This window comes from Miniopterus schreibersii (genome assembly GCF_964146895.1).
Source record: "Miniopterus schreibersii genome assembly, chromosome: X".
NCBI classification, from domain to species: domain Eukaryota; kingdom Metazoa; phylum Chordata; class Mammalia; order Chiroptera; family Miniopteridae; genus Miniopterus; species Miniopterus schreibersii.
In genome coordinates this window covers 58,250,402-58,276,164 of record NC_138104.1, presented here as the reverse complement: position 1 = coordinate 58,276,164, position 25,763 = coordinate 58,250,402, and the positions used below count along the sequence as shown (strand labels likewise).

The 25,763-nt window shown below is 36.8% G+C and overlaps 1 protein-coding gene across 1 annotated transcript in view; it reads right to left on the bottom strand.

Annotated features, from left to right (window-relative positions):
- The window catches only part of TEX11 (testis expressed 11), a gene marked incomplete at both ends in the record, with an annotated part of 365,391 nt that overhangs the window by 62,702 nt on the left and 276,926 nt on the right, over nt 1-25,763 (bottom strand). Inside the window, 5 exons of the mRNA XM_081125501.1 lie at nt 849-935; nt 2,097-2,137; nt 5,896-5,952; nt 8,645-8,730; nt 25,032-25,156. Of these exons, the coding sequence (XP_080981627.1) occupies nt 849-935; nt 2,097-2,137; nt 5,896-5,952; nt 8,645-8,730; nt 25,032-25,156 (396 nt within the window). The remainder of the gene's footprint in view (nt 1-848; nt 936-2,096; nt 2,138-5,895; nt 5,953-8,644; nt 8,731-25,031; nt 25,157-25,763) is intronic.

The window sequence follows — 25,763 nt, the reverse complement described above, 5'->3', positions numbered from 1 at the left end:
TCATTACCAGAAACCCAGAAGCCAACCCTCTTTAAAGTCCAACGCCCTCAAGGGTAACCACTATCCTGAGTTCTAACATCATAAATTTGTTTTGCCTGTTGTTGTTGCTTTTTGTGTTTTGTTTTGTTTTTGTTTTGTTTTTTTTTTACCATATATAAATGGAATCATACAATATGTACTCAATGTCTGGCTTCCTTTGCTCAACATTATGTTTGGCCCGGCCAGGCGTGGCTCAGTGGTTGAGCGTCGACCTAGGATCCAGGCGATCAGGGTTCGATTCCCAGTCAGGGCACATGCCTGGGTTGCAGGCTCGATCCCCAGTCGGGGGCGTGCAGGAGGCAGCTGATCATGACTATCATCATTGATGTTTCTATCTCTCTCTCTCCCTCTCCTTTCCTCTCTGAAATCAATAAAGATATATTTAAAAACAAACAAACAAACAAAAAAATTATGTTTGTAAGATTCATCCATATTGTTGAATGTACTTTATCTTGATGAATCTTATTTAGAGATAAATTGGGCATTCTAGACCAAGTTTAGAAGCATAACCTTGGGGATCTGTAGTTATAATTTGTCATTTTATTTTTAGACCCATTTCTATAAAAAAGGAAGAAAACTAATATTTACTGAGTACCTACTATGTCCCAAGTTCATACATTGTTTCATTTATAACCCTTAATAATCCTATGAAGTATACATAATTGTTCTCATTTTATAAATAATTAACCTGAGATTAAGCAAGTTATCCTTGTACCCATAGATACAAATGAAAGAGCTAAAATTTTAATCCACATTTGTTGATTCTACCACCCCACAATGTTTCCCGTAGCCACAGAATTTTCTTTTACCTATTTTTCTAAACCAATGAGCTTCATTAATCCTTGAGTCTGAAGTAGAGTCTTTTTCAACAAAAGACTGAGGAAATTTCAGGAGTGCTGCATCAAACAGGAAAATTTGATATTAAGGTCTTTTACTCTAGCAAAGTTGTTAATCCTGCTTTAAAAACAGTTGAACATGAGTTTGAATTTAGAAAATGTGTGTGTGTGTGTGTGTCTGAGCATGGGTACATACCAAAAGTAATTAAAATGACAAAAAGCATTACAAAGCTCCAAGAAGCTGTTAACTCAAACTTTGAGGAACAAACATGTCTTTTTAATTAAAGCAATCATTCACCACCTGAGGTAGAAAGATATGATTTACATGTAAGGAAATAAAGAATTGGAACAATCATTAAAAAGACTGAAGTGGATATTGAGAACTGGAAGAGTATTGATAGGCTGGCATAATATTTACTGAGCTACCACAGCAAGCACAAGAACCAGAAAATTTACTACAGAAAGCACTTACTATATATCCACATGCCCTTCTGAGCGATAAGGATGCCAACTAACAAAGTTATTCTTTTTTGAAAAGCTTTGGTTTCTAAACCACTTTGCTATATTTAACAACTTGTTGACAGGTATTTGAGATATAAAATTGAACTATTACAATAAAAATAAATAGAATTTCTAAGATGTGAAATTTTTGGTGTGTTTTGGACATAAGGAAATAGGTATGTGAGCAGTAGACATGGCAAGACCTGTTAGGCAAAAGGGAGACAACATACAAGAAAGCGTGAAGTTGGGAAAGGAATGAGATGCAGCTAGGAGGTTAGCTTGAATGAAGGGGACACAGAGAAATTATGAGTAGACAGGGAGATGACACAGACTTGGGTAGATAGACAGATGGTTCAAAATAGCAGCAAACGATCTGAATGTGAGTCAGAGGGCAGGAAAGCCAGCAGGGTTCATGATCCCGTTGTCTTGATCCTTATTCACCTGTTCAATTCAGGAAGGGACGGAGGGAAGGAGGAAATGCTTCTAAAACAAATTGGAATAGAAACAGATGAAATCATATTGTATCTAAATGCCAGGGATGACAAACTTCTATCTGCTTGTGAATAAGGAAACCAAGGCAGACTGCTGTCGCAAATGTCAACAAAAGCATGAAGCTTAACTCAAACATGAAGTGTGAATCACTGTGCTCAATGTACCTGGAGAATTTAATAGAGGATAGAGGCAAGACGAAGGCCTGAAAATGACCAAGGAGATACTTACCTGTATTCAAGCAAGTCAAAAGTCTATCCATTTCTTTATTTCTAAAAAATAAAGAAAAGAGTATTTTCCTACTATAGAAAAGTACCACAATGAGACCCTATTTGTGCCTGAGAGCTGTGCGAAACTGCAAAATTGTGGTTTGTTATTCAAGGCTCCGACATGTCATTTCAACACTACTTTTCCCTACTATAGGACCCTGTTCCTCATCCCTAGTGTCTTCATATTTTCTCTCTCTTCCCCTTCTACACCTATTCCCAGCAAACGGTTTCAATGACTGATAAGGTTTTATATAACAGGGCCACAGAACTTGAGTAGGTAGTGCTCTCTCTGATTTTCAAGTGTTTTGTTTTTGTTTTGTTGTTTTTTTGAATAGGGGAAATTAAAACCCTTGTTTCAAATAAAATTTTATAAAAGTCTAATATATAAGAAAACATAAAAGTGTAGCTGCTCTGGTTGAACCACTGGTGGACAGAGGCTTAGAGCCTCACCTTCTTGAAAGTCCCCGAGTCATTGCCACAGAATTTCCAGGGTTCTGAGGAATATAGTTTAAAAAACACTTATGCCGTCCAGAGAAAACAGATCTAGAAATGGGGGGATGATGTGTCCAATGTCATAAAAATAATGACAATGTCAAGACTACTACCCATGTCTCTTGACGCTTTGTCAGCTTCTTTAAAAGGTATATAAATTTTAATAGAGGAAATCATTCCGTTTTAAACAAAGGAATGAATATGGAAATATTGGCAAACAACTAAGGAAGGTTATAGTAAGTAGGGTAGAGCATACTATAAGACTGGCTTTATCAGGAGAAGGTCTAGTATTATATAATAAATACTGTGCTTCAAGAAAAGTAGCAGCTTTCTCAGGGATAAATATTAGAATTCTGGCTTATATAAAGTAACTTCTTACAGTAAATTTTATTAATTTTAATTTCAGCTGAGCTAAAGTTACCTTCTTCCCTATTTAATTCAGTGACTATATAAAATAATCTAGGAAGGGTCCATTAATGCAAATAAATAATACAAATAAGTATGAGGACATGAAAAGGGGATGTATGCTTCATTTAAGAGACAAAGTGCCTTTAAAATTTTAGCACACAAATTTGTTAATACTTAGGTAGATACTGCTAATTAAAAACTATAGGATTTTTAGAAAAGAAACAAACTTTAGTAATTATCCAGTCCAGCTTTTTTTTAATTTAATAGGTGAAGAAAATAAAGCTTAGAGAAGTTAAGTAAGTTGTTATGGCCTAAGGTAAACCAAAAATTAGTGAAATAGCTGAAACTAGAACTCAGTTCTCTGTCTCTTCCCATTGAATTAGGCTTTAAAAAAAAAGTTAGTCTAATCAATTTGTTAAATTAGGTCCTGACCTCTACTTGAAAACACTGCTAGCAAATGTTCTTTATTACTATATTTACTTGAAAACAATGAGGGTAGCCCTGGCTGGTGTGACTTGGTGGTTAGAGCATCGGCCTGGGCCCTGAAGGGTCACGGGTTAGATTTCCAGTCAAGGGCACATACCTGGGTTGCAGGTTCAATCCCCGGTCCCTTCCAGTGTGTGTGTGGGAGGCAACCAATCAATGTCTCTCTCTCTCTCTCACATTGATGTCTCCCCCCTTCCACTCTCTCTAAAAATCAATGGAAAAAATACCCTCAGTGAGGATTAACAACAACAAAGGAAAACAATAAGGATATAAAGTATTTGTAATCTAAGTTTATCATTAATTCAAACAGGATCCCTTTCCTTTTCCCCATTTCCAAATTGGTTTTAATGAGTGGGGTTTGACTGTATGTCACAATTACAGGGGCTATGAAGTACCTGTAAGCCTAGTCATAAAGATCTTTAAAAGAACAGATATTTAGTCATTTAAATAAATTGAGTGGCTATAATGTGTCAGATATTATCTGAGGTTTCAGAGATACAAAGATAAATACAGATATTCCTAGCCTTCAAGGAGCTCTTACAATCTAGTAACTATCAAAGTTTAGTCTCTCAGTTTCTTTTTTTATTTTTTAACTTTTTAAAAAATTTATTTTTACTGTTGAAAATATTACAGATGTCCCTCTTTTTTCCCCATTAACCCCTTTGACCCTGCTCCCCCAGGCCTTCACCTCACTATTGTCTGTGTCCATGGGTTAGGCATATATGCATATAAATTCTTTGGTTAATCTCTCCCTACCCATTCCCCACCCCTGCTTTCCCTCTGAGATTCCTCAGTCTATTCCATGTTTCTGTATCTATTTTGTTCATCAGTTTATTCTTTAACTTTTTTATTGAATTTATTGGTGTGACATTGTTTAATAAAATTATATAGGTTTCAGGTACACCATTTTATATTACATCATCTATATTGTACTGTGCGTTCACCACCCCAAGTAAAGTCTCCTCCCATCACCATTTATCCCCCCATACCCTCTTCTATCTCCCCTCACCTCCCTTTCCCTCTGGTAATCACCATACTGTAATCTGTGTCTATGAGTTGTTGTTTTTTCACTTAATCCCATCACCTTTTTCACCTAATCCCCAAACCCCCACCCTTCTGACAGCTGTCAGTCTGTTCTCTGTCTCTATGAGTCTGTTTCTATTTTATTTGTTAATTTTATTTAACCTTCTTTGTAGAAAATTTTGAAGATGTTTATATGTTAATAGATAAGTGAATGCCCATGTACCCATCACTCAGCTTCAATAATTACTAACTCATCATCAATCTTAATTTAATGATACTATCCACTGACTCCTTCCCCTCCCATATTATTTTGAAGCAAATTCCAGACATCACATCATCCATAAATGTTTTAGCACGTGTCTCTAAAAGACAAGAATTCCTTTAAGACCCATAACCACACTACTACTATATGCCTAAAAATTAATATCTTAATATCATCAAGTATTTGATCATTATTCAAACTTTCAATTGTCTCAATATCATTTTTTGCGGTTTGAGTTGCCTACTAATGGATTCATAGAGCCTGTAAAGGGGCAAAACTTATATGCTTGGGTAAAATTTGTATTACAATAAAAAGTTGTCTTCAATCCAATATTATCTCAGTCACAGGTATTTCCCAAACAATTTGGTTGAAAAAATATATTGTCTCTAGGTACAAATTTATTAAAGCAAAAGTGAAGCAGAGATACACAAAAAGCAGATTTTTGCATGAGTAGAGAATGTAGAGATGGTAATATTTCTCTGAAAGGTATCCCTAATCAAGGCCTTGAATAGTTTTCTTTCAAATCATTAGGAGGTAGTGAATTTTGTAAATGAAAAAAATTGGTGACCCAATTCTTCCGTGAACTGTTAAGTTTTTGGTATCTTACGCCATAAAAACTATAAGCAAAAAAATATTTGAATACTCCCAGCTGAACTGATACAGAATCAGAATCAACAAGCCAACCAGGTTATATGTTTTTGTGGGAAAGTAAGGGATATGTCTATATTTAAATATCCTGTTTAAGAGAGAAGGAAACAGATGCAATATCAATGAAATCATAGCTAATATTGTTGAGGGCTTAGTAAGTGCCCAGTCTTCTAAGTGTTTTACACATATTTACTCATAGAGTTATCACAGCAACCCCATAAAGTAGGTACTATTATTATTCCCATTGTAAAGATGGGGAAACAGAATCCCAGGTCATACATCTATTAAGTGGCAGAGCCAGGATATAAAGCCAGGAAGACTGGCCCCAGAGCCTATATTGATCTTAACCACTGTACTATACTTCTTTCAATATAAGGTTTATATTGAAAGCTACTATAATTTTTCTAATGGTGAATACATAATTTCTGTTGAAATAACTTACTTGTTTTCAGATTCTGGCATTTCAGAAACTTTTGGAACAAGAAGACGAAACAAACATCTGTATGATAAAATAATATAAAAAGTGGTATTTAGGAACAAACATGTGAAAGAATATATACCAAGTTATTAACCTTGATTACCCCAGGAGGCAGAAGTTAGAAAAGAGAGGGTAAGAAGGAGACTATTTCTTTTTCATTTATAGATCTTTGTATTGTTTTACCAGTTGTAACGAAAACATACCGATTTGTAATTTTGGAAGAGTAATTTAAATAAAATAATTTAAAAGCAAAAGTGATGCTTATGACAAATTCTTAAATAGTTCCACAGTTTATATCATTACCCCAAATCACCTTCTAGAACATTAAGTATGGTATACAAGCCTTTACACTTTTCTTCCTATAAAGGAACCTGGAATTGGCCATTGGGTTCCACATAAACTAGCATGACTATTCTTTGAAGGTATCTGGCAGCATAATGACAAACCAACAAAATAAGGTCAGTCTGTAAAGTTTCAAACCCTAAAAATAGTTTTAAAATACCATCTATCCTGAATGATTTCAGATATGACTGAAGGCATGCAAGCATCTCAAGACTCCTTCTGATACTTTTATTTCTGTGATTCCATTTCCTTTTGGAAGTGTGTCCTCAAGTAGAGTTAACCAACAGGAGAACCATTATAGAACCTTTCTGGTTTCCAATTTTTCCCACTGGCATATTCTCAGTCACATCATTATCATGTTCCATCCTCACTTTCCTCTGCCTCACTATTGTATGTAAAAGTTCCCTTTTGATAAACAATTTTCCATCATAAAACAAGAGAAGGGGAAAAAATCAGGTTCAACTGATATCTTTTTTTTTTTTTTTTAATTTTAACATCCCTATCAAATTTCCAATGGTGTTTTTTTGTTTTGTTTTATTTTTTACAGAAATAGAAAACAAATCCTAAAATTCGTATGAAACCACAAAAGACCCCGAACATCCAAAGCAATCTTGAGAAAGAGTAAATCTGAAGGGCTCATGCATCCTGACTTCAAATTATACTACAAAGCTATAGTAATCAAAATAGTATGGTACTGGCATAAAAATAGTCATATAGAACAATGTAATAAAATAGGGAGCCTAGAAAAAAGCCCATGTATGTACAATCAACTAATATTGGACAAGGGAGCCAAGAGTACTCTATAGAGGAAAGAGAGGCTTTTCAATAAATGGTGTTGGGAAAACTGGGTATTCACATGCAAAAGAATAAAACTGAACCTCATATCTTATATTACTCACAAAAAATTAACTTGAAATGAATTAAAGACTTAAATATAAGATCTGAAACACAAAATTCCTAGAAGAAAATATAGGGAAAGAGCTCCATTACAATTTTTTTGGATATGACACCCCAAAGCATAAACAATAAAAGCAAAAGTAAATAAGTAGGACTACATCAAAATAAAAAGATTCTGCACAGCAAAAAAGAAAAAAACAAACTATCAACAAAATGAAACAGCAACCTACAGATGGGAAAAATATTTTCAAACCATATATCTGATAAGGAGTTAATAACCAAAATATATGACTCATATGAACTCAATACCAAACTCATATGACTCAATACCAAAACGAAAAACCCAATGAATCTGATTTAAAAATGGGCAAAGGACCTGAACAGACATTTTTCCAAAGAAGACATACAGATAACCAACAGGTATGTGAAAAGATGCTCATCACTAGTAATCAGGGAAATGCAAATCAAAATCACAGTGAGATGCCACCTCATACCTGTTAGACTGGCTATCACCAAAGAGACAAAGAGATAAGTGTTTGTGGGGATGTAGAGAAAATGGAATCCTTGTATACTGTTAGTGGGATTATAAATTGGTATAGCCACTATGGAAAACAGTTAAGGAGGCTCCTCAAAAATTAAAAACATAACTACCATGTGATCCAGCAATCCAACTTCTGAGTATTTATCTGAACGACAGAAAATCACTACCTCAGAGATATATGCACTCCCATGTTCACTGCAGCATTATTCACAATAGTCAAGATATGAAAACAATCTAAGTGTCTAGATGAATAGATAAAGAAAATGTGGTATGCACACACAGAGACACACATTTCACAATGGAACATTATTCAGCCATATAAAAGAAGGAAATACTGCTTTTAAAACAATATGGATGGGCCTTGAGGGCATTGTGCTAAGTAAAATAAGTCAGACAGAGAAAGAGAAATACTGTATTATCTCACTTACATAAGGGATCTTAAAAAAACACACCAAATAAATAGAAACTGAGTATACTGGTAGTTGCAAGGGGCTGAGGAAGAAAATGCAGAGATGTTGGTCAAAGGGTACAAACTTCCACTTAGAAGATGAATAAGTTCTGGGGAGCTAATGTACAGCATGGTGACTATAGTTAACAATACTGTATGATATATTTGAAAGTTGCCAAGAGAGTAAATCTTAAATGTTCTCACCACACACCCAAAAAATTGGAATTTTGTAAGAAGATGTGTTAACTAACTTTACTGTGCTTACTATTTCGCAATATACACATGTATCAAATTATAAGGTTGAACACCTTAAACTTACACATTGTTATTTGTTTATATCTCAATCAAGCTGGAAAAAATTTTAAATACAAAACAGCTGTATAGTAGGCACTGACCCCATCGGCACTATTTCAGCAAAATTTATAGACCAAGAGTAAGATTAACAGAGGAAATCCTTTCCCATCCACAGGATACGGATTACTTACTTTAAAGCTATAAAGATTTGTTCTGGGTCTTCTGAATATTGAGCTAAATATTCCAAAGCTTTTTCTCCTGCAATTTGTTGTCCATTCTAAAAGGGACAAATATAATATGTTAAATTACATCCCAAGTGATACTTACAAAATGTTATCTAAATTCATACCCATTAAGGATAAGAAAAAAAATCTAAATTTGTTCATTTTGTGTTCTTAAAAGAGCTACTGCAAGATAGTAGAATGAAGATACAACTCAATGAAAAAAACAACAGGTTCATATTGGCCTGAGAAATACACTCCTCTGTATCCAGAAACACTAATAGCCTTGCCAACCTTGAATCCAGTAGGACCAACCTTATTGTGCTCTTTATTCCTGTTTTTTTAACAGTAACCAAAGAACCCCAACCCTCAGGTATGTGCAATTTTAGTACCCTAATCTCCATAAGGCTCTGTAAATTCCTTATTTTGCCTTCTTTTTCCATATCTCCCCAATTTCTCCATTCCTTCCACTGTACTCTCTGAAATTCAGTCCATTATCAGCAAGATCTCCTCTATGAGAAACCTCTTCCATGAAAACTCCCTCAACATTCTTTTTTTAATGGAAATCTAGGTTTAACAGATATAGTAGGAAACTTTAACACACCACTGATTTTACTGGATAGATCTTCCAGACGATCAACAAGGAAATAATGATTCTAAATTACACACTAGATCGGATTGACTTAATTGACATTTACAGAACATTTCACCCTAAACCTGCAAAATATACATTCTCCTCAAGTGCATATGGGACATTCTCAAAGACAGACCACATGTTAGGACACAAAACAAGACTCTACAAGTTCAAGAAGATAGAAATCATATCGAGCATCTTCTCAGACATTTATACTATGGAATACATGCAACTGTAAAAAAGAAGGATCTCTTACTCTTTGAGAAAGCATGGTGGGAACTGGAAAGAATTATGCTAAGAGAAATAAGCCAGTCAGAGAAAGACAAGTATTCCATGATCTTACTCATATGTGGAATCTAATGAACAAAATAAACTGATGAACAAAATAGATCCAGAGACATAGAAGCATGGAACAGACTGTGGAATCTCAGAGGGAAGGCAGGGGTGGGGGTGAGGGGGGTAGATAATAACCTAAGAACTTACATGCATATATACATAATACATGGGCACAGACAATAGTCTAGTGAAGGCCTGGAGGGAAGGGGTGCAGTGTGGAGGGGATCAGTGGGGGGACAAGAGGACATATGTAATACTTTCAGCAATAAAGATAAATTAGGAGAGTTCCAAGATGGTGGTGGACAGGACCTGATGGAGTCTGATATTGTGAGTGCATGAGTGTGTGTGAGGGAATGTGCATGTGGGTGTGAGTGTGGGGGGCATCTGTGTGGGAGCACCCCAGGGGTTCAGGAGCTCATGGCAGAGGTGCTGCCACCACTGCTGCACTGCTTAGCAGGGCGCTTCTCACTGATTGAGAGTGGAGAGCAGGCCATTTTGGAGGATCCTCTGGGTCCTCTTTGGGGGGGGAGGCTGTGGGGAGCAGCCCCACCCAGAGTCCCTAGGCCATGGACAGGCACTTAGGCCCTGAGTGTGAAGATCCAGCACAACCAGCACCCACCTGACTCCGTAACTTGGGGTGCCTGGACTAGTGCCCCAAGACAAAGGCACCGCCTCAGTGACCCGGCACACACAGTCGACCTGCATAACTCCCTGCCAGTGGAGCCACCCTGCCTACCTGGCTACCTCCTTGACAGTGCCACACAGGTGGCCTGCCTGCCTGCCTACTTGCCTACCTGGCCTACAGCCTTGACATAGGGCACCTGGCCCTCCCATTGTGACCAAATGCCTTCCAGGCATACAGGCCTGCAATCAGGACGTGGCTGACTGACCCAGTGCCCCAGAACTACCAGAAACAAGTCCCTGTTCAAGCCCTGCAGCTTTGACCTGGTACCCCCAAGCAACCGGCACAATAAAATGGGGAGACAAAGAATACTCAAATGAAAGGAAAGGAGAAATCGCCAGAAAAAGAACTAGATAAAATGGGAGCAATCAATTTATCAGATATACAGTTCAAAGTAGTTATTATAAGGATGCTCAAACAACTTAGTGAGAATTACAATCAACTTAATGAGCACTTCATATCGTTGAATAAAAATCAATTGGGAATGAAAAATGGCATACCTGAAGAATACACTGGAAGGAATCAATAGTAGATTAGAAAAAGCTGAGGACTGAATCAGCAATTTAGAAGACAAGGTAGAGCCTGGTCGGTGTGGCTCAGTGGTTGAGCATCGACCTATGATCCAGGAGATTGTGGTTTGATTCCTGGTCAGGGCACATGCCCAGGTTGTGGGCTTGATCCCCAATGGGGGACGTGCAGGAGGTAACTGATCAATGACTCTCATCATTGATATTTCTTTATCTCTGCCTCTCCCTTCCTCTTTCTGAAATCATTAAAGATATATTTTAAAAAAGAAGCAGGGCAGAAAAAAACACCCAATTGAAGCAACATTTAGAAAAAAAGTTAAAAATGAGGAAGACAGTTGGGAAACACGAAATGTAACAACATCCGCATCATAGGGGTACAGAAGGAGAAGAATCTAAGCAAAGATTTGAGAACTTGTTTGAAGAAATGATGACAGAAAATATCCCTAATCAGGTGAGGGAAAAAGTAACTCAATTTCAAGAAACACAGAGTTCCAATCAAAATCAACCCCAAAAGACCCACACCTAGACACATCATAATTAAAATGGCAAACATTAACGATGAAGAAAGAATCAAAAAGGCAGCAAGAGAAAAACAGAAAATTACCAACAAGGGAGCTACCATTAGGCTGACAGCTGATTTTTCAACTGAAACACTTCAGGCCAGAAGGTAGTGGCATGAAATTTTCAAAGTAAAGAAAAATAAGGGACTGAATTCAATACTACCCTATCCAGCAAGGGTATCATTCAAAATTGAAGGTGAAATAAAGAGCTTCACAGACAAAAAAAAAAAAGACTAAAGGAGTTTATTATGGCCAAACAACCACTACAAGAAATGCTAAAGGGCCTGGAGCGAGAGCGAGAGCGAGAAGGAGAAGGAGAAGGAGAAGGAGAAGAAGAAGAAGAGGAGGAGAAGGAGGAGGAGGAGGAGGAGGAGGAGGAGGAGGAGGAAGAACAAGAACAAGAACAAGAACAAGAACAAGAACAAGAACAAGAACAAGAACAAGAACAAGAACAAGAAATATAGAGAAAGAGAGGAACACAGACATAAAGAAAGAATGGTGATAAATAAGTACCTATCAATAAGAACCTTAAATGTACATGGCTTAAATGCTCCAATAAAAAGACACAGGGTAGCTGAATAGATAAGAAGACATCATCCATATATATGCTGTCTACAAGAGACCCACCTTAGAACAAAGGACTCACACAGGCATAAAGTGAAGGGATGAAAAGAATTTATCCATGTAAATGGAAATTTAAAAAAGAGAAGCTAGGGTAGCAATACTCATATCTGACAAAATAGACTTCAAAATGAAGACCATAACAAGAGACAATGAAGGTTACTACATAGTACTAAACAGGTCGATCCAACAAGAGAAGAAAACCCTGGTAAACATATATGCATCCAACATAGGGTCACCCAAATATATAAAAAAACTTCTGGAAAAATTTAAGAGAGAGATTGACAGCAATAGAATCAGAGTAGGAGACTTCAACACCCCATTGACATCACTGGATAGATGTTCTAGCCAAAAAATCAAAAAGGGCACAGCGATCCTAAAGGACACACTAGATCAGATAGATTTAATTGATATTTACAGAATATTTTACCCCAAAGTTATAGAATATACATCCTTCTCAAGTGTGCAAGAGACATTCTCAAAGACAGACCACATGATAGGACATAAAACATGTCTTTACAAGTTCAAGAAGATTGAAATCATATCAATCATCTTCTTGGATCACAATGGCATGAAATTATAAGTCAAGTACAATAAAAACATTCAAACACATGGAGGCTAAATAGCATGTAATTAAACAATGAATGGGTTATCAAAGAGATCAAGGAAGAAATAAAAAATTTCCTGGAAAAAAATGAAAATGAACATACAACAACCCAAAATCTATGGGACACAATGAAAGCAGTCCTGAGAGGGAAGTTCATAGCACTACAGGCCTACCTCAAAAAACAAGAAAAACTTCTAATAAACTATCTAAACCTAAAACTTAAAGACTTAGAAAGAAAACAAGAAAAGCCCAGCATAAGTAGAAGAAAAGAAATAGTAATGATCAGAGCAGAAATAAATGATGTAGAGACTTAAAAAAACACTACAAAAGATCAATGAAACAAAGAGCTGGTTCTTTGAAAAGATAAACAAGATTGATGAACCTTTAGCCAGACTCCTCAAGAAACAAAGAGAGGGGACCCAAATAAACAAAATCAGAAACAAAAGACGTAAAGTAAAAACTGACCCAATGAAAATACAAAGGATTGTAAGAAAATACTATGAACAACTGTACATCACCAAGCTGGACAACCTGGATGAAATGGACAAATTCCTAGAAAAGTACAACCTTCCAAAACTCAATCAGGAAGAGTCAGAAAACCTAAATAGGCTTATAACTACTGATGAAGTTGAAGCAGTAATCAAAAACTCCCAGCACACAAAAGCTCTGGTCTGGACAGCTTCACAGGGGAGCTTTACCAAACAGTCAAAGAAAAACTAACACCTATCCTCAAACTTCCAAAAAATCCAAGAGGAAGGACACTTCTAAGCTCTTTTTACGAGGCCAGCATTAGCCTAATTACAAAACCAGATAAAGACACTACAAAGAAAGAGAATTACAGGTCAATATCCTTGATGAAGGTAGAGGCTAAATCCTCAACAAAATATTAGTAAATCAGATCCAGCAATATATTAAAAAGATCATACCCCATGACCAAGTGGCATTTATTCCAGGGATGCAAGGAATGGTAAAGTATTCACAAATCAATAAACATGATACATCACATAAACAAATTGAAAGACAAGAATCACATGATCATATCAACAGATGCAGAAAAAGAATTCGACAAAATTCAATTCATTTTTTAAAAATGTATCTTTATTGTTGAAAGTATTAAAAATGTTCTTCTTTTCCCCCCATTGATCCCATCCATTCTGCACCCCTCCCTCCAGTCCTTCACCACACTATTGTCTGTGTCCACGGATTATACATATGTGCCTATAAGTTCTTATGTTAACCTCTCCATACCCATTCACCCACCCCAACTTCCTTCTGAGATTCGTGAGTCTATTCCATGCTTCTATGTCTCTCAATCTATTTTGTTCATGGTTTTATTTTGTTCATTATATTCCACATATGAGTAAGATTATGTGATACTTGTCTTTCTCTGACTGGGTTATTTTGCTTAGCATAATACTCTCCAGGTCCCAAAATGCTGTATCAAAGGGCAAGAACCCCTTTGTTTGCACAGCTGATTAGTATTCCATAGTGTAAATGTGTGAGAAATTGCTTAATGTACTTTCAATCTTCTTGAACTTGTAGAGTCTTGTTTTGTGTCCTAACATGTGGTCTATCATTGAGAATCTTCCATGTGCACTTGAGGAGAATGCATATTCTGCAGCTTTGGGGTGAAATGTTCTGTAAATGTCAATAAAATCCATCTAATCTAGTGTGTCATTTAGAGTCACTGTTTCCTTGTTGATTTTTTGTCTGGAAGATCTATCTAGTAAAGCCAGTGGGTGTTAAAGTCCCCTACTATAACTGTATTGCTGTCGAGCTCTCCTTTAAAGTCCTCCAGATGTAGTTTTTTTGTTTGTTTTCAGCCTGTGTGAGTCTTTTGTTCTGAGGTAGGTCTCTTGTAGACAGCATATATTTGGGCCTTGTTTTCTTACCCACCCAGCTAACCTATGACCTTTCATTATTGCGTTTAGTCCATTCACATTTAAGGTTATTATTGATAGGTACTTATGTATTGCCATTTTATTTCTTTATGTCTGTGTTTCTCATCCTCTGTCATTCAACTTCTTATTACAGCAATAACTTTAACATTTCTTGCAATGCTGATTGGGTGGTGATAAACTCCTTTAGCCTTTTTTTTTGTTGTCAGGGAAGCTCTTTAGTTCACCATCTATTTTGAATGATAGCCTTGATGGATAGAGTAGTCTTGGTTTCAGATCCTTGCATTGCATTGCCTTGAATACTTCATGCCATTCCCTTCTGGCCTGTAGAGTTTCTGATGAGAAATCAGCTGACAGCCTTATAAGGGGCTCCTTTGTAGGTAACAGATTGCTTTACTCATGCTGCCTTTAAGATTCTTTGTCTTGAATTTTTGGCATTTTAATTATGATGTGTCTGGGTGTGGGCCTCTTTAGGTTCTTGCTTGGGACACTCTGTGCCTCCTGTACTTGTGCGATTTTTTCCTTGACCAGGTTAGGGAAGTTTTCTGCCATTATTTCTTCAACCAGGTTCTTTAACCCTTTCCTACTTCCTACATCTTCTGGCATTCCTATGATGTGAATATCGTTTCATTTCATGTCCCACAGCTCCCTTAAACTGTCCTCCTATTTTTTGTTGTTTTTTTCCTTCTTGGTTCTCTAAGTTGTTTCTTCAACTGTGTCTTCTAATTTGCTGATCCCATCCTCAGCTTCCCCTAGTCTGCTGTTTATTCCTTCTAATGTTTGTTTGTTTTTAATTTCTACTATGTCATTCTTAATTTCCTTCACAGTTTCCATTTATTTTCTCATGCTGTTGAGCATACTTATGATCAGTATTCTGAACTCTATATATGAAAGGTTGCTTATCTCCATTTCACTTATTTCTTCTTTTGGAGAATTCTTTTGTTCTTTCATTTGGGGCTTGGTTTTTGTCTCTCCATTTTGGCTGCCTGTTTGGATCTGCTTCTATGTATTAGGTAGATCTTCTAGGACTCCCAGTCTTTTTGGATGGTCTCTGGTGCAGGCCAATGACAGACACTGTTTGCGACTGGCATTGAGTACCCTGTTTGAAGTATTCTGCACTTCACAGCTTGTGGTTCCTTCTGCTGGGGCCTTTGTGTTTGGACAGGACCAAGATGTGCACGAAGGTCTGCTTTCCCAATCTCTGGATCCAGAAAGAAATCAGGTAAAGATTCAAAGCACCCAGAGGCTGTTATTCAGTCTCTTAATGAGCTTCAGGCTGTAGAAACTCCACAGTATAGAGCAAGAGGTTTTCCAGCAGGGTGGGGCAACTGCTTCCCCTCACCTAGGCAACAGCTGCTGAAACAGTAATGTCTGACTGAGATAGATGTCCTCTGCAGTATGGGAGAATGACTCACTAATGGGACCCAGATGGCTGCCCTCTGAGATCTATTCCCCCAGCCAGCATCCCCAGATTCTCCTCACAAAGCTCTAGTCCACTCTGCCCTCCCTCCATTGGAGCCCAAGGTGAGTGGCTGCACATGAAACTTTGTGCACTGGCCTTTTAAGGGTGTGCCTGCATTTCCAGCTGTCTCTTCCTGGCAGACAGAAATGCTGCCGCTTTTCACAGTCAGATGTTATGTGGGCACCTCTCTCATTTCTTGTGCTCTGGGATAGGGAGTCCAGCTTGCGGTTTAGACCTGAGAGTTATCAGTGTGAACCTCCCACAGCTGAGATATCCCTCCAGACCTTCAGCTGCTGCCTGTGGGAGTCAAGCCAGCCCTCTCACACCTCTACACTTCCTACCAGTGTGTATGTGCTCTCCACTTTAAGTCCTGGATTTTGAGGGTGTTCCCCAGCTTATCTTCAGTTGCAGTTGATTATTCATGATGGTTTTGCTACATTTCAGTTGTAATTCTAGTTTGGTTTTAGGAGAATGTCAGTGCAGCTTCTACTCAATAAGCTGACATCTTGGAATCTCCTCCCAATACCCCTTTTTATAAAAACTCTCAGCAAAGTGGGAATAGAGGGATCATGACTCAACATAATAAAGGCCAAACCTACAGCCAACATCATACTCAATGGCAAATACTAAAACCATTTCCTCTAAGAGCAGGAACAAGATAGGGATGTCCACTTTCGCCACTCTTACTCAACATAGTCGTGGAAGCCCTTGCCACAGCAGTCAGACAAGAAGAAACTATAAAAGGCATTCAAATTGGAAAGGAGGAAGTAAAACCGTCATTATTTGCAGATGACATGATATTGTACATAGAAAATCCTAAAGACTCCACCAAAAAACTACTAGATTTAATAAATGAATTGCAGAATGTAGCAAGATACAAAATTAACACCCAGAAATCCACAGCATTTTTATACACCAATAGTGAACTCACAGAAAGGGAAACTAAAAAAATCAATTCCATTTACCATGGCAACAAAAAAATTAAGATACTGAGGAATAAACCTAACCAAGGAGGTAAAGGCCTGTATCTGGAAAACTATAGGATGTTGAAAAAGGAGACAGAGGAAGATATAAACAACTGGAAGAATATGCCGTGTTCTTGGATTAAAAGAATTAACATTATTATAATGTCCATACTACCCAAAGCAATCAATAAACTCAATGCAATCCTTATTAAAATACCAATAGCATATTTCACAGATCTAGAACAAACACTCCAAAAATTTATAAGGAATCAAAAAAGACCCTGAATAGCCACTGCAATCTTGAGAAAGAAGAACAAAGTTGGAGGGATCACAATACCCAATATCAAGTTATAGTACAAAGCCACTGTAATCAAAACAGCCTGGTACTGGCACAAGAACAAGCATATAGGTCGATGGAACAGAACAGCAAACCCAGAAATCAAACTAAGCCTTTACTCTCAATTAATATTTCACAAAGGAGGTAAGAGCATACAATGGAGTAAAGACAGTCTCTTCAATGAATGTTGTTGGGAAAATTGGACAGGTACATGCAGAAAAATGAAGCTAGATTACCAACTCACAGTATATACAAGAATAAACTCAAGATAAAACCATAAAAATCCTAGGAGTAAACGTAAGTACCAACATCTCAGACGTCTCCCGTAGCAATATGTTTTCCAATACATCTCCTAAGGCAAGGGGAACAAAGGAGAAAATAAACAAGTGGGATTATAGGAAAGTAAAAAGCTTCTTCACAGTAAAAGAAACCATTAACAAAACAAAAAGGGAGCCAATTGTATGGGAGAACATATTTGCCAATGACACATCTGATAAAGGGTCAATTTCCAAAGTATATAAGGAACTCATACAACTTAACAAAAAGGAAGACAAACAATCCAATTTAAAAAATGGGCAAAGGACCTAAATAGACACTTCTCCAAAGCAGAAATACAGATGGCGAAAAGACATATGAAAAAATTCTCAAAGTCACTAATCATCAGGGAGATGATGATTAAAATGACAATGAGATATCCTCTCACATCTGTCAGAATGGCTACCATCAACAAAATCAGCAAAGGACAAGTGTTGGTAAGGAAGTGGAGAAAAGGGAACCTTAGTACATTGCTGGTGGGAATGCAGACTGGTACAGCCAGTATGCAAAACAATCTTGAGTTTCCTCAAAAAATTAAAAATTGAACTGCCATTTGACCCAATGATCCCACTTGTAGGAACATATCCTAAGAAACCTGAAGCACCAATAACAAAGAACTTGTGCATCCCTATGTTCGTAGCAGCACAATTTACAATAGCTAAGATCTGGAAACAGCCCAAGTGCCCATCAGTAGATGAGTGGATAAAAAAGCTGTGGTACATTTATATCGTGGAATACTATGCATCTGTGAAAAAGAAGGATCTTTTACCCTTTGGGACAGCATTGATGGACCTGGAGGGTATTATGCTAAGTGAAATAACCCAGTCAGAGAAAGACAGGTATCACATGATCTCACTCACACGTGGAACATAATGAACAAAATAGATACAAAGATATAGAACCATGGAGCAGTCGGATGAATTTCAGAGGGAAAGCTGGGGGCGAGGATTGGGTGGGGGAGATGAATCAAAGAACTTATACACATATATGCATGACCTATGGACACAGACAATTGTGCGGATGCCAGGTGGAGGGGATCAATGGGAGCGGGAAGGGTACATCTGTAATACTTTCAACAATAAAGATAAATTAAAAAAAAAAAAAGATAAATTAAAACATAAAAAAAAAGAAATCTAGGTTTCAGCAAGGATAATGTTTCCAGTGAAGCCTTCACAAGTGGTGGCTGTTTTTCTCTCATCTCCTTTCTATCCATAGAGCTGGAGATGGAATAGGTATATTTTTTGTTCTTCATTGCTTCCTTAAAAGCATAAAAGAAATTCCTCACATGTGTACCCTAACTGCTCACCCTCCCCTCTTCCCCCTGTGTGCTGTGACCACACCAGATCCCTACAATTCTGCAGGTCTAGCTCATAGAGCTTGTTGCACCAGGTTGCCTTTCCTAGTCTTGTCAATCCATAGTTGAGTGTGAATTGCTGAATCAGCTGCTATTCCATATAGAGTCACAATTAAGCTTTTTCTCCCTCTTTTCTATGGGGAAGCTATAGAGTGAGTAAGGAAGAAATTGAGTGCTTATACTTTGCTGAAAATATTAGAACTTTACTCTGACAGGATATAGCAAATTATAATTAAATATAAACCAGAACCAGAGCTGCCTCTAAGTAGTGTTTCCTCAAGCACAAAGCTCTCAGGGATATGAGACCCACTTTAATGGAGGGTCTCTGATTTCTCAAGCATTAGTGAGTTTCCGAAGCAAGTGTCTTTTTTACTCTTCTATGTTTCCTTGTAACTACACACTTTTTCCCATTCCACACTGTGTTTAAATGACAAAGTCTCTTGAGAAGCCAAATTCTGTTCAATGATTAGCTAGAGATAGTGTTGATTAAAGGAAAACCTAGGACTGAGATCAAAGAGGAGAGTTCTAGCTCTAATAATCTTCTGATTAAATAAATTAATTATTTTCTGGGAAATGATCATTTATAGGAAATGGGATATTTTAAATGCTTAAGTTTAAGGCACAACAGTTAATGCCTCTATTGTTGCTTTTCTGTGGCTGACATGGCTTTGATATAGCTTTAAAATTTCTGCTACTAAGCTTCAGATAGAATGTTATACCAGTTTTAAATGTTGGCTGCAGCTTTTTGGGATCCTTCTTTGATTTGCAGTGTAATAACTTCACAAACTAAATTTTCACAAAGAATTTTGTTTCAGATTATGCCTCTTGTCTACTTGGGAGCAATGTGTCTTTTTAATCATGGGGTTGACAAATGAAACATAAAGTTGTTTCTTTATCTAAAAAGAAATTTATTTTCCCTTCTTCTTCCCTAAAATCCCGTTTTGAATTTCCTGTCATCAGATTATATAACCTGCCCCTCTTTTGCTTTACTGTATTCTTCCAGCAAAACTACAAGCCTGGTTAAATCCAACTTTCTACTAAATATTGTAACTGAATATTATTGTAACCTCGTTGTGGTGCTCTACCAGCTCTCAGGCTAATTCTTCTCATTTCTTGATTTATACACTGCTCACAGTTATTTTCTCCAAAAGCTACTCCTGTCTTAATTTTTGACATTTTCAATATATAGATAAATGAGAACTCCTAATATCTTAGCCTCTTATTTCTTTCAGTTTCACACTGCCTTAGCCTTCATTAGCACAGTCATTCACTGGACCCTGTCATGACTAATGATTACAACTCTTCCATATTCTCAGTCAGGGCTGGGAATAGGGTGAGCCAGGTGGTGTAAATGAGGCTCCTAGGGTGTAAAATTTAAGGAGGTACTCACTTTCAGGGTCGTGTAAGGACCAACTATACACTTGCATGACCCTGGAAGTGAGTGCTTCTTTGAGTGTCTCCCTCATTCCCTCACCTTAGTTCTGCACCCTGCTCTGTTCCATGTATTCTGCTTTTGGACCACCATCTCCTATTTTTCTAACTCACTCCATTACTCCAGCAATCCTTCAACTGCACTAAGACCTCTAATCCATTGATGCTACTAATTTTTCATGGTCCCTCATCGCCTTGATTTCTTCCTCTATACCTAGTTAAAATTCCATGGGGATGAATTATAACCACTTCCTCTTTCCTTGATTTTCCTGCCCCTCTTTTGCTTTACTGTATTCTTCCAGCAAAACTACAAGCCTGATTAAATCCAACTTTCTACTGAATATTGTAACTGAATCCATGCAGCAGAACGTGGCTGGAAAAAACCCATATAACTATTTGCTTTACTTTAAAACTTCATTAAATGACCCTTCATACTAATGGGCAACCATACCACACCACCTTTGTCATTCACTTTCTTGCTTTTCTAGATGATTAGTTTACACCGTATCCTCTTTTCTCTACACCGCAACACCTCCTTCCCATTCTCATTCTCAGGTGATGACCTTGTTCCTACTTCACGGAGAAAACTGAAGCAGCCAAGAAGAGAACTTCCACAGATTCCCACTACCACATCTACTCATACCCCAAGAACCACACCACATATTCTGCCTTCTCAACTGCTATCATAGATGAATTATCCATGTTTCTTCCTAAAGCTAATCCCTACACTTGTGTTCATCACCTCTTGCCGATTTAAGGACATTGCTCCAACAACTCTCCTTTTTCTCTCACATTGTCAACTTTTTGTTCTCTTACTGGGTCATTCCCATCAGCATATAAACATTCTCTTTTGTCCCATCTCAAACAAACAATCCTCCTGACCATACTTCTCTCACCAACTACTGCCTAATTTCTTTTATTCCCTTTGTAGCCAACTCCTCTAAAGAGTTGTCTATACTTATTGCATCCAATTCCTTTCCTTCAATTCTCTCTTGAGCCTACTCCAATCAGGCTTTTGCCTGCACCCTTTTTCATTTACTTAGTTAACCCAAGAGACTAGAACAGTGCCTGGCACATAGCAGGTACTCAATAAATATTTGCTGAAAGAGTGTTATTTTCACAAGTACTTCAAATGCCATTTATAAAGCAATTGTAGTTGAGTGAAAACTGGATTCTCTATCAAAATGTTTTTTTCCAGCTCACCAATGATCTCTATATTGTAAATTTCAATGGTGAATTTTCAATTCTCATTGTATTTGATCTATCAGTAACATTCCACTTAGTTGATCACTCTTTCCTCCTTGAAACACATTTGGCTTCAAGGACACTATATAATCCTTATTTTCTCCTTTGCTGGTTCCTCTTTTTCTCCCCAAACCATTAATGTTTGAGGGCTCCAGGCTCAGTCTCTGGTCCTCCTCTCTACTCTATACTGTGTATACTCACTCTGTTGGTGATCACATCCAGTCTCATAGCTTTATATACCATCTATATATTAATGACTCTCATTAAAATTTTCACTTCAGCCCAGACCTCTTTCCCAAACTCCAGAGTCATATATCCAACTGACTATTCATATCTCTATTTGGATGGTCTAATAGACATCTCAAATGAATCATGTACCAAACTGAACTTCTGATTTTCCCCCAAACCTGCTCTATTTGCAGCCTCTCCTAGTTTAGTTGATGGGAACTCCATGTGATGACCCAGTCTCTTTCCCTTGTACCCTTCATCCAATCTATCAGCAAATATTGTTGGGTTTACATTAAAAATAAACCTAGAATCCAACCATTTATCATTTATTTCCATTGTTATCTTCCCTATCTGAGTCACCATCATATGTTCCCTGTATTATTGTACTATAAAAACTTCTTAACAGGTCTCCTTGGCTCTGTTATGGTGTAGTCTCAATATAACAGCCAGAGTATTTTGTTAAATGAAAGCCAAATCATGTCACTCTAATTAATGGCTCCCCATTTCATTCAGAGTAAAAATCAAAGTCCTTTCACTGGCCTATAAGGATCTACATAATCCAGATTCTCCATTACCTCTCTGACTTCATCTCACTAATCCCATTTCACTCTAACCATACTGCCTTCCTTGTTTTTCCTGGTGCCTACCTTAGGCTCTTTGTACTGGATTTTACCTCTGCATAGAATATTCTCTGCCTTCACTGCCCATCCCTGTATATTTACAGGGCTAATTCCATCACCAATTTCAAGTCTTTGCACAAATGTCGTCTGATTGAGACCTATCCTCACTACCCTACTCAAAATAACTCATACCAATCCAGCTCACTCCCACTCCTGATCCTTTTTATTCTTCTCTATTTTTTCTGTATGACCTATCAACTTCTAACATATTATACAAATTTGCTTATTTATTATTCTTATTGCTTATAATCTTCTCTCCTCTGGCCTGAATGTAAGCTCCAAGAAGGCACATCACTGTTTCATTTACTTAGTTAACCCAAGAGACTAGAATAGTGCCTGGCACATAGCAGGTACTCAATAAATATTTACTGAGTGATATTTTCACTAGTACTTCAAATGCCATTTATAAAGCAATTATAGTGAATGAAATTGGATTCTACACTTGTTCTTTTGTAGCTATATATACAATTTCTTGGGTTTGGTCACCCATCCTCTAATTCACACTACTTTTAGATTTTTTCCCCCCAATTCTTTCTCCTCATTAAAATCATTTTCCTTTTCAGAAGTATAGTTCCATAATTCTGCTTGCCATGTAAAATGTAAATTTATAAACCTTCCTTTAAAAAGATATTTGCTTTTGGCTTCCCCACTACCAAATTTCTCTCATTTCTTCCTCATCATCCTACACAAACATATCTTATATCTGCCAAATATTCTTCATCCTCCAAGCATTCCATTACCCTATTTATTAACATCAAGACACATATCACTCAAACTGTATTTAGTAACTACTTTGGACAAGATATAGGGTGAGGTGCTAAAAATGTGGCCCTCAAGGATCTCACAAGTCAATTTGGAAAGACAAGCCATGCATTAGCAATATAAGGCCGTATTTATAATAAAGACCAAACAACTAGCATACATATTACAAATTACTGAAATTCAGAATAGAAAGGGAGCAGTGAAAATTAGAATGGATGCGGGAAATCTCTACAGTGGAGGGAAACCTTTGAAAGTAGTAGCATTTAAATAAGCAAAAACATTTTTTGAAGGATGGGATGGTATAAACAAGACACATAGAAAGGAATGTGACTGGCCTGTTTGAGAGACATTATGTTTGGATGGAGTGATGAAGGGCTTATGTCTCCACCATTTTTGATCTTGTGTCTAACGTAATGGTGGCTTATGTTACTATGATGTATAGATGTAGATGTGAACAAAACCAACCCCATCTCTGTGTCCTGGATTTCATTTCACTTTTAAGTTTTGTGCTGTACCTTTGACCAACCTCATTATCCTTAGCAAGCATATCAAAGCCTTCTAATTGATGATTATCTGTATTCCTTAAAACATAAGCATAAATATTTTTGTTGAAACAGCCAGAATGGCACCAATTGAGATAAATATCAAACTGGTAATAGTATCAATTATAAAAAATCATCTATCACAAGACCACCAGGAGGTATGGCCCCTGGCACTACTGCATTCTTTGTCCCTTTGTCTTGTCAATCATTAGTACCCAAGTTATGCTATAAAAGAACTGTAACAAGGGTCTGGTAGTGGAGAATAATCTGTGCAGAATTGCTGGGTTATTTGTTCCACTCTAACCCAATTTTTGCATGAGTAAATTACCCTATAATAAATTCTGTTATATTCTATGGAGTTGCCTGCTTCATTTTTTGGTCTTAGCATACCTTCTTATTTGCCCCATCAGACATATGGGGAGCAATATGAGATAAAATAGAAGAGATAGCTGCTGTGCCCAGGTTGTGTATATATATTAATAAGAACAGAAACATTATACTTGTAGATCAAGCTTCAAATAACATTTTCAGCTGCCTTCTTAGTTAATTTCCACAATTCTGTAGCTAGGAATTACCTCAATTTTAAAAATGATGAAATTAAGAATCAAAGAAGTTAAGCACTTAAGTGGTAGAGCCAGGAATCAAATCTAGTCTATCACCAAGTCTAAGAGCTCCACAGTTGCTACAATGCTTTTCTTAATCCTATGTATTACACTAAGACCAGAATTTTGCAAGTAAAAAACATGGGTGCAAATACTTATTACTTCTAAACTAAAACTGTTTTGTGGTTAAGAACTGAAAAGGTTCGCAGAGATTTAAACTGGTTGTATGTTATTTTCCAAATTGATGAGAAAGATAAGTTTCTAAATAGATAACTACTGTATTTGCATGGCATAGCATTTTAAATCTGGTGTTTCTTTTAAAAATTAATGTTTTGCTATATTTATTTTTTCTGTAGTTTTAAGCACACATCTATTACTTAACTTTGTTTCATTTATTTCACATTATAAAGAAATGAAGAGAAATAAAGCAATTCTGCAACCAAGCTTGGTGTGAAAATATAAGGCAAAATAGTAAAAGAAGTAAGGGAAGGCCTCTCCTGTGCCTACCTAATCACAATTTCATTAACTGTCTCTCAAAATGAAAAAGAGGTAAAGATTCCATTTGTTACCTCTAGAGCAAACTGGGCAGCTAAACCGAAAAGCTTAACAGGTGAACTTGTATCTGCAAGTGGGTCATTCCCTTCTGATGCTTCAGTTGTTAATAAATTCTCTAAAGTGGTAATTGCCTGCAGAGCTGAAAACAAGGAAACAATTCAAAACATGAGATACTCTTATCAAAGATAATAGCTATCAATGGTTAATTATATCACAATGACTTTGGAACTCATTTTATAAGCACGAATATCTTTAAAATATTAGTTAATTTTCATAGTCATCTAAACTGTCAAGGGGAACTTAAATATTAGAAAAATGCCCAACTGAGCAATTCATGTCTGTGAATTTATCCTACGGAGATATATATATTTAAGTAAACCAAAACATACAAATATGTTCATCCAGCAATATCTATAAGAGTAAAATATGGAAGCAACCTAAATTCCATCAATAATTGATAGGCTAAATACATTTTGGTACATCCATAAAATGGAATATAATATAGAATAAAGTAAAATAAATGAATGATAGTATTATATTCCGTTATGTGTTAAAGGTAGACTATGATAAGTTAAATATATGTAGTAAAGACCTTAAATAACAACTAAAATAGCAGAACAAAGAGTTATAGCTAATAAGGCAAAATAAGATAAATGTAATCATAAAAATTCAATTAATCCAAAAGAAAGCAGAAAAAAGTAAAATGGCATCAAAGAACAGATGAGACAAATCACAAGATGCTAAAT